The sequence below is a fragment of the Pygocentrus nattereri genome, chromosome 8 (genome assembly GCF_015220715.1).
Source record: "Pygocentrus nattereri isolate fPygNat1 chromosome 8, fPygNat1.pri, whole genome shotgun sequence".
Classification (NCBI taxonomy): domain Eukaryota; kingdom Metazoa; phylum Chordata; class Actinopteri; order Characiformes; family Serrasalmidae; genus Pygocentrus; species Pygocentrus nattereri.
This window is the reverse complement of record NC_051218.1, coordinates 1,307,501-1,324,774: the sequence shown is the minus strand read 5'-3', so window position 1 is coordinate 1,324,774 and position 17,274 is coordinate 1,307,501. Positions and strand designations below refer to the sequence as shown.

General features: G+C 45.1%; 1 protein-coding gene across 3 annotated transcripts in view; it reads left to right on the top strand.

Annotated features, from left to right (window-relative positions):
- The window catches only part of LOC108410563 (liprin-beta-2-like), a 156,019-nt gene that overhangs the window by 90,633 nt on the left and 48,112 nt on the right, over positions 1-17,274 (top strand). For 2 of the 3 annotated variants that reach the window (XM_037540700.1, XM_037540701.1), the window contains 4 exons: positions 622-717; positions 7,903-8,014; positions 11,945-11,977; positions 12,932-12,993. In XM_037540700.1, the coding sequence (XP_037396597.1) occupies positions 622-717; positions 7,903-8,014; positions 11,945-11,977; positions 12,932-12,993 (303 nt within the window). The remainder of the gene's footprint in view (positions 1-621; positions 718-7,902; positions 8,015-11,944; positions 11,978-12,931; positions 12,994-17,274) is intronic. The other variant, XM_037540703.1, reaches the window with a different exon arrangement.

Genomic DNA, 17,274 nt, shown 5'->3' with positions numbered 1-17,274 from the left:
ACTAAATTGAAGAATGGTCTCTAACTTTTGCACAGTACTGTATGCAGTCAACCTGTAATGTAGGTGGACCTCATACAACCGTTAGTGAGTGGACAAGCAAGATGTTTCAAATAAAGTGGAAAGTGAGATTTTATGAAAACAAGCCAAGTTAAATCTCTTTTAGCATCTAGTGCATTTACATTAGTTGGTATGTTCTGGAGGAGCCTGAGCTATCACATCAGATTTGGGCTACTGTCGTAACTGACCACAGAAAAGATTCTTCCAACGTTTCAGGACTTCAGAACCTCATGCATTAACTGCACGGTGTGGTGTGGGCTCAAGGGGGCGCTGTCCTGACATTTCCACCCCCTCACATTGGATTTTTTTCTGTGAACTGTCTGTTTTGGATGTTTATTTCATGTTATTAGGCTTAGGCTTTTGTGGACCTTGGTGGAGCTATCTAGTAACCCCTGAGGTGGTGGTGTACCATGAGGATCAACTGTCCACTCTGAATGTCAACACTTGATAACAGCTTAATTTCCCCAACTGCTATGAAGCCCTAAAGACTTTTTAATGCGTTTTTATGTCTGTGCACCTCCCTGCAGATGTTTGATGAGGGTTTTCTCTGTGTTTTGCCATCAGCAGGCTCTCCAGCAGGAGCTGCGTGTGTTGAAGACCAAAGTAGATGAGCTGGAGAGTGAGAAATCTCAGTATGAGAGGAAGCTGAAGGCCACCAAGGTAACGTCAGTCTTTCCCTGCCCCCTCCCCCTCGCTGACAGATCACTGCCAAACTTCCTGACCCCCTCATAACTCAGGCATAAACTAATAAAGTGCTTCTCTGCCGCTCCGCTTTAATCACCACTGCAAGCTGTAGGTGTGAAAGCCTCTTAAGTGATTACTTTAAAGCAGCAGCTCCCACCTCTTTAACTTGTTTTCTGTCGCACGCACGCGGCTCATGTTCTGCCTCCTCAGGATTTGGGGGGTGGGACTGCTTACTCTTCCCCTATTTCTCTCTCTCTCTCTCTGTCTCTCTCTATCTCTCTCTGTCTTCTCTCTCTGTCTATCTCTCTCTCCCTCTCTATGTCTCTCTCTCTCTGTCTATCTCTCTCTCCCTCTCTATGTCTCTCTCTTTCTCTCTCCATCTCTCTCTCTCTCTGTCTATCTCTCTCCGTCTCTCTCTCTGTCTGTCTTCTCTCTCCATATCTCTCTCTCTCTCTCTCTCTCTCTCTCTCTCTCGGTCTAACTCTCTCCATCTCTCTCTCTCTCTCTCTCTCTCTATCTCTCTCTCCTTCTGTATGTCTCTCTCTCTCCATCTCTCTCTCTCTCTCCACCTCTCTCTCTCTCTATCTTCTCTCTCCATCTCTCTCTCTCTCTCTCTGTCTATCTCTCTCCATCTCTCTCTCTCTCTCTGTATTCTCTCTCCATCTCTCCTCTCTCTCTCTCTCTCTCTCCTTCTCTATGTCTCTCTCCATCTCTCTCTCTCTCTCTCTCTCTGTTTTCTCTCTCCATCGCTCCTCTCTCTCTCCATCTCTCTCTCTCTCTCTCTCTGTCTATCTCTCTCCATCTCTCTCTCTCTCTCTCTCTCTGTCTATCTCTCCTTCTCTATGTCTCTCTCTCCATCTCTCTCTCTCTCTCTCTCTCTGTCTTTTCTCTCCATCTCTCTCTCTCTCTCTGTCTCTCTCTCTCCATCTCTCTCTCTCTCTCTGTATTCTCTCTCCATCTCTCTCTCTCTCTCTGTCTATCTGTCTCTCCTTCTCTATGTCTCTCTCTCTCCATCTCTCTCTGTCTATCTCTCTCCATCTCTCTCTCTCTCTCTCTCTCTCTCTCTCTGTCTATCTCTCCTTCTCTATGTCTCTCTCTCCATCTCTCTCTCTCTCTCTCTGTCTTTTCTCTCCATCTCTCTCTCTCTCTCTGTCTCTCTCTCTCCATCTCTCTCTCTCTCTCTGTATTCTCTCTCCATCTCTCTCTCTCTCTCTGTCTATCTGTCTCTCCTTCTCTATGTCTCTCTCTCTCCATCTCTCTCTGTCTCTCTCTCTTTCTCCATCTCTCCCTCCCTCTCTCTCTCTCTCTATCTATCTGTCCATCTGTCTGCCTTTCTCCCTCTCTCTCTTGCTCTTTCTTTACTTTTTCTCTCCATCTCTATATTTCTCTCTCTTTCATTATTATCTCCTCCTCTGGATTACTCTTCTTCTCTTGTTCTTTGTCTCTCTCTCTCTCTCCCTACTTCTTTCTTCACCTATAGCTTGCTCTATCTATCTATCTATCTATCTATCTATCTATCTATCTATCACTTTCACTCTCTTTATTCTCCCCATCTTTATTGTTCTATATATCTTTGTCCATCTCTCTCTCTTTCTCTCTCTCTCCCTTTCTCACTCTGTCTTCGTCTTTTTCTCTCCCTCTAGCTCTCTATCTCTTACTCTCTTCATGTGTGTTACCAGTCGCTCATGACCAAGCTGTCCAGCCTGAAGCTCATGGTTGAGCACACTCAGGTTGAGAAGCAGCGCTGTGAGGAGCGCTGGCGGAACGCTCAGGTGCTTACTCCTCTTCCTCAGCCTCTAACCTTCATCAGTGGGGAGTATAACATGAAGGACAGGACTGGACAACATCAGTTGTCTTAATGATAGCCTGGCCACTGATCTATAGGTTAATAAATACAGCAAAGACAGCATCTATTCAACTTCTTCTACTTCCGTTGTCAAACTGGAATATAATGAAAACTAATTACATCAAGCATTTGAATTCAGTCACAAGCTGTGAGATACGGCCGAACTTTAATCTGTGCAGCGATATATTTTACATATACTCATATATACTACTGTCCACTTTATTAGAACTAATAGTAATAACATACAAATACACTACATGGTAAAAAGTATGTGGACACTCAAACAAAAACATCCATATCTGCTTGTTGAACATCTCATTCCAAAACTATGGACAAGGGTTTGGAATATGTCTGCAAGGATGTGCTTCTATTCAGCCACATGAGGATTAATGAGGTTACAGTCAGCTTCATCCAAAAGATATTGGATAAGTCAGGGATTTGTGCAGCCCCATTAATTCAGCCACAACAAAAACGGCAAACTGTTTCTTTCTGGATCTCGCTTTGTGCACGGAAGCTCTGAATTGCTGAATCACCAAAGCGCCTTCTTCCCAAACTAAGGCCACAAAGCTGGAGGCACAAAATTCTCTACAAAATCACTGAATGCCGTAGCAATAAGATTTCCTTTCACTGGAACTAAGGGGTCCTTAGACCATTATTCCCCCTCATCCAAACTTTACGGTTAGCACTCTCCATTCAGAAAGCCAGCACTCTCTTGGCAACTGTCAAACCCAGATTCGACCTTCAGAGTGCCAGATAGTGAGACATGGTTAATCACCCCAGAGAACATTTTCACTGCTGTGTCCAATGGGAGTTTACTTTACACCCTTCCACCTGACACTTTGCAATGTGCATGGTGATGTCAGGCTTGTGTGCAGCTGCTTGGCCATCAAAACCAATTCATTAAGCATTTAATTTGGTTAATGCCCTGGTCCTTAACCAGGCTTAACATTTATAGCTTAACATTTCTACAGTTACATAGAGTCTTGAGTAAAGTGAGGTGGAAAACGATTCAAGCAAAAATATTGTTATTTCTCAAGTGTTAAAAAATTAGCTTATCACTGTCGGAAGAAAACCTCGTATCTCCATTTTTGACGTTTCTGAGTTTTTGACTTAAAATGAAAAATCCTGCTACCCTTTATGTTGTTTGTACATCTCATGATAAATGGACTGAAAGAAATGATCCAAAATGACTTGGAAAAATGTCCGGTTCCATAGACTTACATTAAAAGTAGAGTATGTTTTTTGCTTCTCCTGTAAAGTTGCCATTTGGGAGATCCAAGCAGCGATATGCTACGCCCTTCAGTGCTCATCCTACTGCTGGTGTTTGTCTGTGAGGCTCAAGCTCACTAATTAAAAGTGGTGTCCACAGACTTCTAGTGTATTTGCTGCACAGAGTTTCGGTTGCTACGAAGTCCTCTCCTTCAGTTTTTATGCTCCTCCCTCTGCTCCTCCTGCTCCTGCTGTTCTTCCTTGTGTTGTATCTCCATGTACTGTCCACACTCAACAGTCCAGACGTTCTATTTTATACTGGTGTAATGTACCGTTTTGGGTAAGGTGGTCAAGCTTGCTAGACTTGAGTCATAATGATAATGTGTATGTGTGTTTGGTCCATCGTTAAACATTCCTTGTGGTTTCATGGACAGAATCTTTCATGCTTCAAAGCCAAGACACAGGTTTCTTGATAGATTCTCAGCGTTTGGTATATAAGGTTTGCTGTTTACTAATTATGGGCACCTGTCTGTGCTCCAGTAGCTCTCTCTCTTATTAAAAGCCTGCATGGTGTAGAAATGAGCATACGCTGCTGTGTCCATCTATGCATTTGTCTTTCATCAGTGGACAACAAGAGTGTGAATGTGCATGTGTGAGACTGACCCACAACAGCTTGGCTTGTACCCATCTGGCCTCAGGGGGCAGCTCCATGTTAAAGGCTTCAACCTAGAGTTTAGGCAGTGTGTCAGCAGACCAGTGGGTGGGGGCAGCGTGAGTGGACAGCTCTTAAAAACAAGCTATAGCTACATATATAGGTACAAGATTTAGACCAGTGTAGCCAGGCAGACCAGGAGGATTTAGGTTCTAAAGTTTCTTATTTAGTTTTGCGCTGGAGCTGTAAAGCAATGGAAGCTTATGTCCAACAATTAGTATTGTGTTCAATAGCATACTGAAATTATCGTGCATTTCCCCCAAGCCAACTCAGGTTATTAAAGGGCCCATAGCTGATGGTTTTTCTTGTGTTTATTCTCCCGAAGTTAACATACAACATGTAAGTGGTTTTACGTGAATTATAATTAATTTTAAATGACTAGCCTTTCTTATCTCTTAGATATGGCTAGTCTTTATATATCTTTTAGAATTATACACGCTGCTTTTGTTACTGTGCCTTTATAAATTTATATATATATACAAACTCTTTTCTGATTGGCTGCCCAGGGATGTGCCTCCTTCAAAAAAGCAGTCTAGGCTGAAAAACTTCTTATAACTAACTGATGGGGCTAAATTTATAACTAAATGATGGGGCAAAAAAGCTGTCTAGCTGAATAGGCAGATGTTATTTGGCCTATTTAGCCAAATTTAGAACTTTTTAGCACATTTTTAGAGGGTCTGATGTACTGAGAACGTTCGCACTGCTCCAAAGTCCAACAGCCGTGTGCTTTTCATCACTCCAGCTGATGCTTTGCATTGTGATGGCTTGTATGCAGCTGCTTGCAGATCCAGTGCTAGATGCTTTAAGACTCTGTGATCCTGTCCTCCAAGAATGTGTCGCAGACTTCTTTATGGCTAAGCTGCTGTTGCTCCAAGCTGTTTACCATTCACAGTAACAGCACTTACAGTTAACCAGGGCAGCTCTAGCATCCTATGCCTTTTTAACAGTGCCGCATTGAAGGACATTCTATTGCCAGTGCTAGATACTTCAAGACGAAGTGATCTTGTTCTGCAAGCATATGTCGCTGTTTACCATTCACAGTGACAGCACTTACAGTTGACCAGGGCAGTTCTAGCATCCTATGCATTTTATTACAGTGTTGCATTGAAGGTCGTTTAATTGCCAGTGCTTGTCTATGGATTGTGCAGTTATGCATGGAATCTTTGAGGTGCTGTCTTGAGTTTGTTGTTGGGAAACTTTGTTCAACAATTTGGTGTTTGGTGTTTTAACATTTTGGCGGTAATGGTAAATGTGAATTTACACCAAACGATAGATAGATAGATAGATAGATAGATAGATAGATAGATAGATAGATAGACAGAAAGACAGACAGACAGACAGACAGATAGATAGATAGATAGATAGATAGATAGATAGATAGATAGATAGATAGATAGATAGATAGATAGATAAACAGACAGACAGACATATAGATAGACAGACAGATACATAGATAGACAGACAGACAGATATATAGACAGACAGACAGACAGACAGACAGACAGACAGACAGACAGATAGATAGATAGATAGATAGATAGATAGATAGATAGATAGATAGATAGATAGATAGATAGATAGATAGATGATAAAAAGATAAACAGACAGACAGACATATAGATAGACAGACAGATACATAGATAGACAGACAGACAGATATATAGACAGACAGACAGACAGACAGATAGATAGATAGATAGACAGACAGACAGACAGACAGACAGACAGATAGATAGATAGATAGATAGATAGATGAAAAGATAAACAGACAGACAGACATATAGATAGACAGACAGATACATAGATAGACAGACAGACAGACAGATAGACAGATAGATAGATAGATAGATAGATAGATAGATAGATAGATAGATAGATAGATAGATAGATAGATAGATAGATAGACAGACAGACAGACAGATAGATAGATAGATAGATAGCTTCACCTGCTCTGAAACTTGCTTTATGACCGTTACTGCTTGTGCAGCTTCTCAGCGTTTGTTACATTCCAGCTAAAGTCTTTATTCACAGTTCAGTTAAATGAGTTATTCACAGTTTAACTGTCTTTGTCAGCGAAAGCCTGGACCCACACCAGCCGTGCTCTGTTGTGATGTCTTCTCGTCTTCCATGGCGTGCGCTTTCTTTTTAAAGAGAAATTTAACAGATTTTTCTACATTTCTATTTTCCGTCACTGAGATGGAAACAAAGTCGTTCTGAGTGTTTTTATAGAGAAATTTGCTGACTCAGATTTCTTTACAGTGGTGGTGAAAGGAACCAGAGGTTATAATGTCTACAGTGGCCATTTTATTTACCATACAAAACCACCAGTCAACCTACACGTCATATGGAACGCTGATGATGGTAAAATAGTAGTAAATCTAAAGGAAACATGTTTTTTGGGGCCTGTTTTGCCTAAGAACTCCCTGCCTGTACCTCTCCATCAGGAATATATTTGAAAAATGACACGGCCAAAAAAAAAAAAAAGGGCACGGTGGCGTGGTGGGTAGCGCTGTCGCCTCATAGCAAGGAGGGCCTGGGTTCGATTCCCCGGCCGGGCGACTCCGGGGTCCTCTCTGTGTGCATGTTCTCCCCGTGTCTGCGTGGGTTTCCTCCGGGTTCTCCGGTTTCCTCCCACAGTCCAAAGACATGCAGTCAGGCCAATTGGACATGTTACATTGCCCCTGGGTGTGAGTGTGTGAGTGACTGTCTGTGTCTGTCTGTCTGCCCTGCGATGGACTGGCGACCTGTCCAGAGTGTATCCTGCCTTCCGGCCAATGACTGCTGGGATAGGCTCCAGTACCACCCCGCGACCCTGATGGAGAAGCGGCTTAGAAAATGAATGAATGAACGTCCAAAAACAAGTAATACATTTCTGTAATGTTCTATAGAGGCACTGAGTGCTTTGGATATCTGGTTCCTATCATCACCACTGTGAACAATTCTGACTCTAGAGCATTCCACACCAAACCGCTCTGAGTGTTTACATCTTAACCAGTTAATTATGCAGAAATATAGAAAATCGATGGAATTCCTCTTTAAGAGGAACAGCTTGTAGGCAATGAAGGACAGAACTGTGCAATAATAACACTGATCCAAGAACAGCATGCATGGGTGTTCTCTCATGTGACTAACCTGTGTTTCACTGTCACATTCAGTGTCAGTGTCCCTTGTTCCTCCTAGCCATGTCAGATGTGTCCTGATGTGTCAGGTCCAGTTGTAATCACTGCTCCCCCCAATGCCACATTAGGGCATTTATGTATGCCCTGAGTGTCTTTCTCCTCTGTGTGCACACCTCTGACCCCAGTGACCTGTGGCTGTTTGCTTATAATGGAATTGTTAAGTTTTAGATATTCTTGTTTTTATTGCTAACCATTACAGTTTTGCCATTTTCCAGGCTGAAATCTCTGAGCTTCAGCAGCTACTGGCCTCTAAAGATGCTGAAATCGAGAGTCTCCAGAACCAGCTTCTGTCCAGAGGGAACATCAGCAATGACAGCATAGAAAGAGGTAACTTCATTTTATCTATAAAGTTATTGAAATAATACACATTCGCTCACTGCGCACTTAAGTAGAAAGTAGTAAATCTGCTGTGTTAACCAGCCTCTGTGCCTTCACCAGAGGCCAGTTTCTGACCACAGAGCTGCTCTTTTTTGGGATTTTTTGGCTGGTGGTCCTCTCTAAACCTAGCAGTGACTCTGACGTGTGTAAAACCTCCAGCATCACCGCTGATACACTCGTCCCAGCGCCACACGCACTACCACGTCAGGGTCACCGCTGAGCTGAGAATGGACTACAGTCTGTAACTGTACACTTATAGGACCCCTAAGGTAGGAGCAGTTCAGGGAGTGGAAGCACAAGGCAGGTGTTTCTAATAAAGTGGCCAGTGAGTGGAAGCACAAGGCAGGTGTTTCTAATAAAGTGGCCAGTGAGTGGAAGCACAAGGCAGGTGTTTCTAATAAAGTGGACAGTGAGTGGAAGCACAAGGCAGGTGTTTCTAATAAAGTGGACAGGGAGTGGAAGCACAAGGTAGGTGTTTCTAATAAAGTGGACAGGGAGTGGAAGCACAAGGTAGGTGTTTCTAATAAAGTGGACAGGGAGTGGAAGCACAAGGCAGGTGTTTCTAATAAAGTGGACAGGGAGTGGAAGCACAAGGCAGGTGTTTCTAATAAAGTGGACAGGGAGTGGAAGCACAAGGTGGGTGTTTCTAATAAAGTGGACAGGGAGTGTAAATCTTTGCCTGCACAAACTTTAAATCTTAGTTCAGGAATTGCTGAAAGTAGATTGCCCTGGGATTCCTTTTCAGCCAAGACGCTGACACAGCTGGATCGGGTTCAGGTGTTTGAAGCACTGTTGTGTAGTAATAATAATCATATAATGGTCACCCTTTATTTTGATTGTCCCCTATAGATGATCCACAGACACTTCAGGTAGGGTTAGGATTAGGAGTAGGTGTAGGTTTTGTCTGGACGTTTGGATTCAGCACTCAACTTCAAGTTCAGTTGCAATTAATGGAAATTTAGTTGAATATTACTTAAATATACTGAGCATCTACAAAGCATCTCCAGTGGACCGTCCAAATGAAATGTTACCATCATGATAATAATGATAATAAGAGTAATTTTAAGAAGTTAGAGCTAAAACAGTATAATGTTTATGTAAACATTACACTGTTTATGCAAATCTAATAAATAAAATATAAGTAAAAGTGACTCTTGTGCTGATCTAAGCAGGTTTTTACCATCACTGGGAGCTGATGCTGCAGTAATTTGGTTAACTGGATACAGGCCTAGTCGATAAAACATGAAGTCATATTTTTATGTCTCATTAAGCACCGTAATGTCATTTAAAACTATAAAAACAGCAACTCTGTAAACGTAGTCAGCATTACATCTATGAAATTTTTTATTACATCATTGTGCTCCAGGGAAAAATAAGATGAACCACCCCACTTGTCGAGAGAAACCCTCAGCTAGCACTCTGTTGCTGAATGTGCTATTTATTTATTTCATTTATTCATGTTGACTTTAAAAAAGACCTACTGACGTTGCATTTCCAATATTCTCCGGAACACTAACCCAGGGAGCGGAACGCCTGTGTGGGTGCTGTACCAACAACTGACCAAACGTTTAACCTTAAAAAGGGAATTCCACTGATTTCCCAACATTTTTGCACAATTCAGTCATTGAGACGAAAAGAAAGTCATTCGGAATGGTTTGATGCGAAATGCGCCATTATAGACGCTAAAAGAGCCAGAAATATTCACAGTGGTAGTGATAGGAACCAGACATCTGAAGAGTCTAATGCCTCATAGAAAGCTTGTGTATGAAATGGGACAAAGCTTTATGGTAAGTTTGGGAAAGTTTTAGCCTAAAACATGTATTTTAAATCAATTTATAGTAGAGAAGTACATGTAGGGAGTTTTAAGCAAGCAAGCAAGAAAAGTTTATTTATACGGCGCTTTTTACAGCAGGCATTGTCACAAAGCAGCTTTACAGAACAATCAGCATTACAGAAAGAGAAAGGAAAGAGAAATCCGGGTCCGAGCCCCCAGGAGCGTCGCCAGTGGCAACAGTGGCAAGGAAAAACTCCTAAAAGAAGAAGAAACCATGAGAGGAACCAAGACTCAGAAGGGGAACCCGTCCTCCTACGGTCGACACTGGATAGCAAACATTGTTACTATGAAGTTTTATAGAATAATTACATTACAGTATAACAGAGCAGCAGAGACTCCAGCAGGTCCAGATCTGACAGGGAGACTAATCACCAAAGGCTCGAGTATCAGTGGTGGACGAAGTAAACAAACCCTGTACTTGAGTTAAAGTCGAGACCCCCAAGGTAAAATATTCCTCCAGTAAAAGTAGAAGTTCCTCCCTTTAGACCTCCACTTGAGTAAAAGTACTAAAGTATTTCCCTTCAAATGTACTTAAGTATAAAGTAAAAGTACTAAAAGAGGAATTCTGGCTCTGATGTCCTGTTATCATTTTTATAACCAGACTGGCTTCATGAACTCATTTCAGGTGAAAGTCCTCCAGCGTCTCTCTTGGTAAACCAGTCTTTTAATAGAACGTCATTAATTAGTGACGCTGACGTCTATTAAAATGATCAGAAGCACAAAACACTGAAGGTAAACAGTTTCCATCAGGGAGAACCGAGTGGCTCTGAAATCACTTTTTACACACAAGCAAAGTTTCAGTTTCAGATTTATTTACAACTTAGTTCCAAGTTTAAGTTGAATAAAAACTGGCTTTAAACTCAGGATCACAGATGAGCTCCTTTACTATGTTGATCTGTAGGCGTCTGTTCATAAACATAAACCAGCCCAAACTCATTTACTATAAAATGAAATGGTGTTTGTAGAAATTCAGAAAAAAGCCGCGTCAGTCTCGACTGCATATGTGGACATATTTCTATATTGAGCTCTATTTACACAAAGTTAGGTTAGTTCATCATTTATGTTGAACAGACTCTCCCAAAGTTTTACGCTGCTGCGCTGACGTTGAACCGCGTGCTGCACTGGGTCGGTATGACCAACAGGTCAAAACCAGCTCTAAACAAAGTGACCGCTGGGCCCTGATTGGTGCTCTGGCTTTGCGCTTCTTTCGTTTTGACATGTTACGTTTTTATACACACAGAAACCAAAAGGAACGACAGATTTCTCAAAATGTAGGAGGAAAAAGTCGGATATTAGACTCTGAAATGTAGTGGAGTGAAAGGAAAAAGTCGCCCAGAACGGAGAAACTTCAGTACAGATACACCAAAAATACTAAAGTACAGAAACTAATTACATTTACACAGTTACTCAGATACTCAGTTACTCAGGTACTGTCCACCACTGTCGACTATACAAGTGAGTTTTTAGCCTCGACTTAAAGACTGAGGCTGAGTCTGAGTCCCGAACATTAACAGGAAGGTTATTCCAGAGCTGGGGGGCTTTGTATGAGAAAGCTCCCCCCGATGGAGCTTTATTAGTTCTAGGTACCAGTAGTGAGCAGCACCTTGTGATCTAAGTAGGCGTGATGGTTCATATTAGGCAAAGAAAACTCAGCTTTTCATATTTAGCACTGTTTTACCCTTATCCACATCGTATATAAAAACTCACTGGTGGCTTTGGATAGTAACTAAAAGGGCTGTATTTGTGTCATCATGACCCCTGGTTCCTGTCACCACCACTGTAAAGACATCTGCGTCTGGAGCCATTTCCCACTCTGAATGACTTCGTTCACATGTCACGATAGAATTACACAGAAATTCTGAAATATCAGTGGAATTCCCCTTTGAAAGGGATTCCTGATTTGAGCTTTAAGTGGAGGATAATGTAGTGCAGCATGGAAGGGAAGGGATGGGATGAGGCAGAGCAGGTCATTAACCTGTAACTTTTTCTCTCTGTGGCTTCTGTGGTGTCTCTTTCCCTCTGCTCTTTGCCGCCCCCTGTTGTAGAGGAGGCGTACAGGAGGAAGCTGAAAGACAAATGTAAGCAAACGGCTGACAAATGCTTCAGATGTGCATCTTGGTGCTGCACTGCTGCGATGCCTAATTCACACTGACTCGCTGTCAGGCTTGTCACACCCATTTCATCAACAACTGTGTGTGTGTGTGTGTGTGTGTGTGTGTGTGTGTGTGTGTGTGTGTGTGTGTGTGTGAAGACTGATCCACACTGTCACACCCTGCAGCACACACACATCCACTCATTGCCTTTCCATTAGGTGTGTGTGCTAATTCTCCACTCTGTACTCTACTAATGCTGGTGCTGCGACATTCAGGCTTCATCAGTAGATCTGTATTGAGATCCCCGCTGATTGGAGTGGGCATTTCAGTCAAATTTTATATTCAAAAATGTTAAAAAACAAAAAAAAACAACAACCCCCCAATGGAAAAATGCCAAAATGCTACCACATGCTGGGCATAATAGGCCAAAATAATGTCCCGCTGAGTATCTTATTATCACTGTACTATACTGAACCCAGACCATAGTGTCCATAGTAGTTGCAAGATGGGAAATTCCACCAATTTTTCCAAAAATCTGCACAATTCAATCATTTAGATGTAAATAAAATCAAGTGATTTGAAGTGAAGTTTCCTTGCAGAAACTTACGGGCGCAGATTTCTTTACAGTTTTCTTTAATCGCTTGTTGTCAGATATCATGTTCCAACATTTGAGTATGACTGGGTATCTCAGACATCTGATCTCAGACACGTTTAACATCTGATACCTCACAGCTCACACGCTGCATTCCCTGGATTTGGTTTATGAAAATTCCCGTTCTCCTCCGTGTGCGTTCCTGACCTAAACAGAAAAGCATCTGACCTTCTGGCATTTTAAAGCTGGGGGACTGTTCACCGCCCACAAACCCAGTCTGTCCTGAAGCCTGTAGGAATGAAGGAGTGTAAACCCTCAGTGTGCATTGTGCTCCTTTTGTGTTTCAGATGTAGAACTGCAGAGAATGAAAATTGGGATGGAGTCACTGCTTGCAGCCAATGATGAAAAGGTACGAGGCCTATGAGGCAGTACATACGGTTTTTTCGCTTGGTTGGTCATGGATGTTTGTGTTTTTGGCTCAGTCTGTGCATAGTGTCAACCCCATGTCACACCCAGCACAATTGGTAACGTCATTTAAAAGACAATATTCTGTTTTTGAGCATAAAGTTGTCTGTAAATCTAATGAGCATTACATCTCTAATGTGGGCAGTCGTGGGCTGGAGGTCAGGGAACCAGCCTCGTGACTGGAAGGTCGGCGGTTCGATCCCCAGAGCCAACAGCACATGACTGAGGTGTCCTTGAGCAAGACACCTAACCCCAACTGCTCCCTGGGCACTGTGGATTGGGCTGCCCACTGCTCTGGACAAGTGTGCTCACTGCCCCCTAGTGTGTGTGTGTGTGTGTGTGTGTGTGTGTGTGCTCACTAGAGTGTATGTGGTGTTTCACTTCATGGATGGGTTAAATGCAGAGGTGAGATTTCCCCGTTTGTGGGACTAATAAGGGTCACTTAATCTTAAACATGCCCTGAATTTTCAATACATCGTTGTCCATCCATCCATCCATCCATCATCTTCCGCTTCTCCGGGGTTCGGGTCGCGGGGGCAGCATCCTGAGCAATGAAGCCCAGACCTCCCTATCCCCAGCCACTTCCACTAGCTCCCTGGGAGGGATTCCGAGGCGCTCCCAGGCCAGCTGGGCGATATAGTCACGCCAGCGTGTCCTGGGTCTTCCCCGGGGTCTCCTCCCCGGTGGACTTGCCTGTGACACCTCCCAAGGGAGGCGTCCAGGAGGCATCCTAACAAGATGCCCGAACCACCTCAACTGGCTCCTCTCGACGTGAAGAAGCAGCGGCTCTACTCCGAGTCCCTCTCGGATGACCGAACTTCTCACCCTATCTCTAAGGGAGAGTCCAGCCACCCTGCGGAGGAAACTCATTTCAGCCGCTTGTATTCGCGATCTCGTTCTTTCGGTCATTACCCAAAGCTCATGACCATAGGTGAGGGTGGGAACATAGATCGACCAGTAAATCGAGAGCCTTGCCTTATGGCTCAGCTCTTTCTTTACCACAACAGACCGGTAAAGAGCCCGCATCACTGCTGACCCAGCACCAATCCGCCTGTCAATCTCCCGCTCCCTTGTACCATCACTCGAGAACAAGACCCCGAGATACTTAAACTACCCCACTTGAGGCAAGAGCTCATCCCCGACCCAGAGAGGGCTCTCCACCCTTTCCCGCGTGAGAACCATGGCCTCGGATTTGGAGGTACTGATCCTCATCCCGGCCGCTTCACACTCGGCTGCAAACCGATCCAGTGAAAGCTGAAGTTCACGGCCTGATGTCCCCAATAGGACCACATCATCTGCGAACAGCAGCGATGTGACCCTGAGGTCACCAAACCGGACACCCTCCATCCCCTGACTGCGCCTAGAAATTCTATCCATAAAAATTATGAATAGAATCGGTGACAAAGGGCAGCCCTGACGGAGTCCAACTCTCACTGGGAAAAAGTCTGACTTACTGCCGGCCATGCGAACCAAGCTCCTGCTTTGTTTGTACAGGGCCTGAATGGCTCGTAGCAAAGAGCCATGTACCCCGTACTCCCGAAGCACCTCCCACAGAATACCCCGGGGAACACAGTCGAATGCCTTCTCCAAATCCACAAAGCACATGTGGACTGGTTGGGCAAACTCCCATGAACCCTCGAGAATCCTGGAGAGGGTAAAGAGTTGGTCCAGTGTTCCACGACCAGGGCGGAACCCGCACTGCTCCTCCTGGATCCGAGGTTCGACTATAAGCCGGACTCTCTTCTCCAGTACCCTTGCATAGACCTTACCAGGGAGGCTGAGGAGTGTGATTCCCCTGTAGTTGGAACACACCCTCCGGTCCCCCTTTTTAAAAAGAGGCACCACCACCCCAGTCTGCCAATCAAGTGGCACCACCCCCGATGTCCACGCAATGTTGAAAAGGCGTGTCAGCCAAGACAGCCCCACAACATCCAGAGCCTTGAGGAACTCGGGACGGATCTCATCCACCCCTGCAGCCCTGCCGCCAAGGAGCTTTTTAACTACCTTAGCGACTTCGGCCTCAGTAATGGACAAGCCTATTCCTGTGTCCCCAGACTCTGCCTCCTCACTGGAGAACGTGTCGGTGGGATTGAGAAGGTCCTCAAAGTATTCCTTCCACCGCCCAATGACGTCTTCAGTCGAAGTCAGCAGCACACCATCTCCACTATATACAGTGCTAGTGGCACACTGCTTTCCCCTTCTGAGTCGCCTGACGGTTTGCCAGAATCTTTTCGGAGCCGACTTAAAGTCACTTTCCAAGGCCTCACCGAACTCTTCCCACACCCGGGTTTTTGCCTTGGCAACGACTGAAGCCGCAGATCGCTTGGCCTGTCGATACCTGTCAGCTGCCTCTGGTGTCCTACAGGCCAACCATGTCCGGTAGGACTCCTTCTTCAGCTTGACGGCATCTCTCACCTGGGGTGTCCACCACCGGGTTCGAGGATTACCGCCCCGACAGGCACCAACTACCTTGCGACCACAGCTACAGTCAGCCGCTTCAACAATGGAGGAGCGGAACATGGCCCATTCTGAGTCAATGTCCCCCACCTCCCCCGATATCTGGTCAAAGTTCTGACGGAGGTGTGAGTTGAAGATCTATCTGACAGGTTCTTCTGCCAGACGTTCCCAGCAAACCCTCACTATACGTTTGGGTTTGCCTGGTCTGACTGGCATCTTCCCCCACCACCTGATCCAACTCACCACCAGGTGGTGATCAGTTGACAGCTCAGCTCCTCTCTTTACCCGAGTGTCCAGTACACATGGCCGCAAGTCCGCTGACACGACTACAAAGTCAATCATTGAACTGCGGCCTAGGGTGTCCTGGTGCCATGTGCACTTATGGACATCCTTGTGTTCAAACATGGTGTTCGTTATGGACAAACTGTGGTTTGCACAGAAGTCCAAAAACTGAACACCACTCGGGTTCAGATCAGAGAGGCCATTCCTCCCAATCACACCCCTCCAGGTCTTACTGTCATTGCCCACGTGAGCGTTGAAGTCCCCCAGTAGGACAATCGAGTCTCCAGGAGGAGCACTTTCAAGCACCCCTTCCAAGGACTCTATGAAGGCTGGGTATTCTGAACTGCTGTTCGGTGCATAAGCGCAGACAACAGTCAGGACCCGTTCCCCAACCCGAAGGCGTAGGGAAGCTACCCTCTCGTCCACCGGGGAAAACCCCAACATACAGGCGCCGAGTCGAGGGGCTATGAGAAAGCCCACACCTGCCCGCCGCCTCTCACCATGGGCAACTCCAGAAAAGAAAAAAGTCCAGCCCCTCTCTAGGAGATTGGACCCAGAGCCCAAGCTGTGTGTTGAGGTGAGCCCGACTATATCTAGCCGGTATCTCTCGACCTCGCGCACCAACTCAGGCTCCTTCCCCGCCAGTGAGGTAACGTTCCAAGTTCCAAAAGCCAGTTTCAGCAACCGAGGATCAGAACGCCAAGGCCCACGCCTTCGGACACTGCCCGATCCACAATGCACCGCACCCCTACTACTGCCCCTCCCATCGGTGGTGGGTCGATGGGAGGGGGGACTCATGTAGCTCCTTCGGGCTGGGCCCGGCCGGGCACCATGAGTGAATGCCCGGCCACCAGACGCTCGCTGGCGAGCCCCTCCCCCAGGCCTGGCTCCAGGGTGGGGCCCCGGTAACCCTGATCCGGGCAGGGTACACGAGTCCTGCTTTGTTGTCCTCATAGGGGTTATTATGGATCACACTTTGTCTGGCCTGTCACCTAGGACCAGTTTGCCATGGGAGACCCTACCAGGAGCTTTTGCTCCAGACAACATAGCTCCTAGGGTCCTTCAAGCACACAAACCTCTCCACCACGATAAGGTGGTGATCCATGGAGAGGTACATCGTTGTGCACCAGAGAAAAATAATACTAGCCAGTGACTTCATGATTTAGCTCCCCCTCCCAAGCCCACCCACTAAGAGGAACCCTCAGCTAGCACTCTGACACCGAATGTGCTGTGATGCATTCATGTTGACTTCAAAAGGACCTATTGGCGTTTCTAATATTCTCACACTAATCCAGAGAGCAGAGGGCCTCTGTGGGCACTGTACTAACAACTGACCATTACACAAATATTTTATATGTAATTTGTTTTTTCTTCAATAGCATTGATAGAATAAATTTCCAAGGAAAACGTGTAAATATGGGTTTTTGTCATCGCTGGTGAGCAAGCAAGCCAGAATTTATGAAAATGTTTTTATTAAATTGAAATG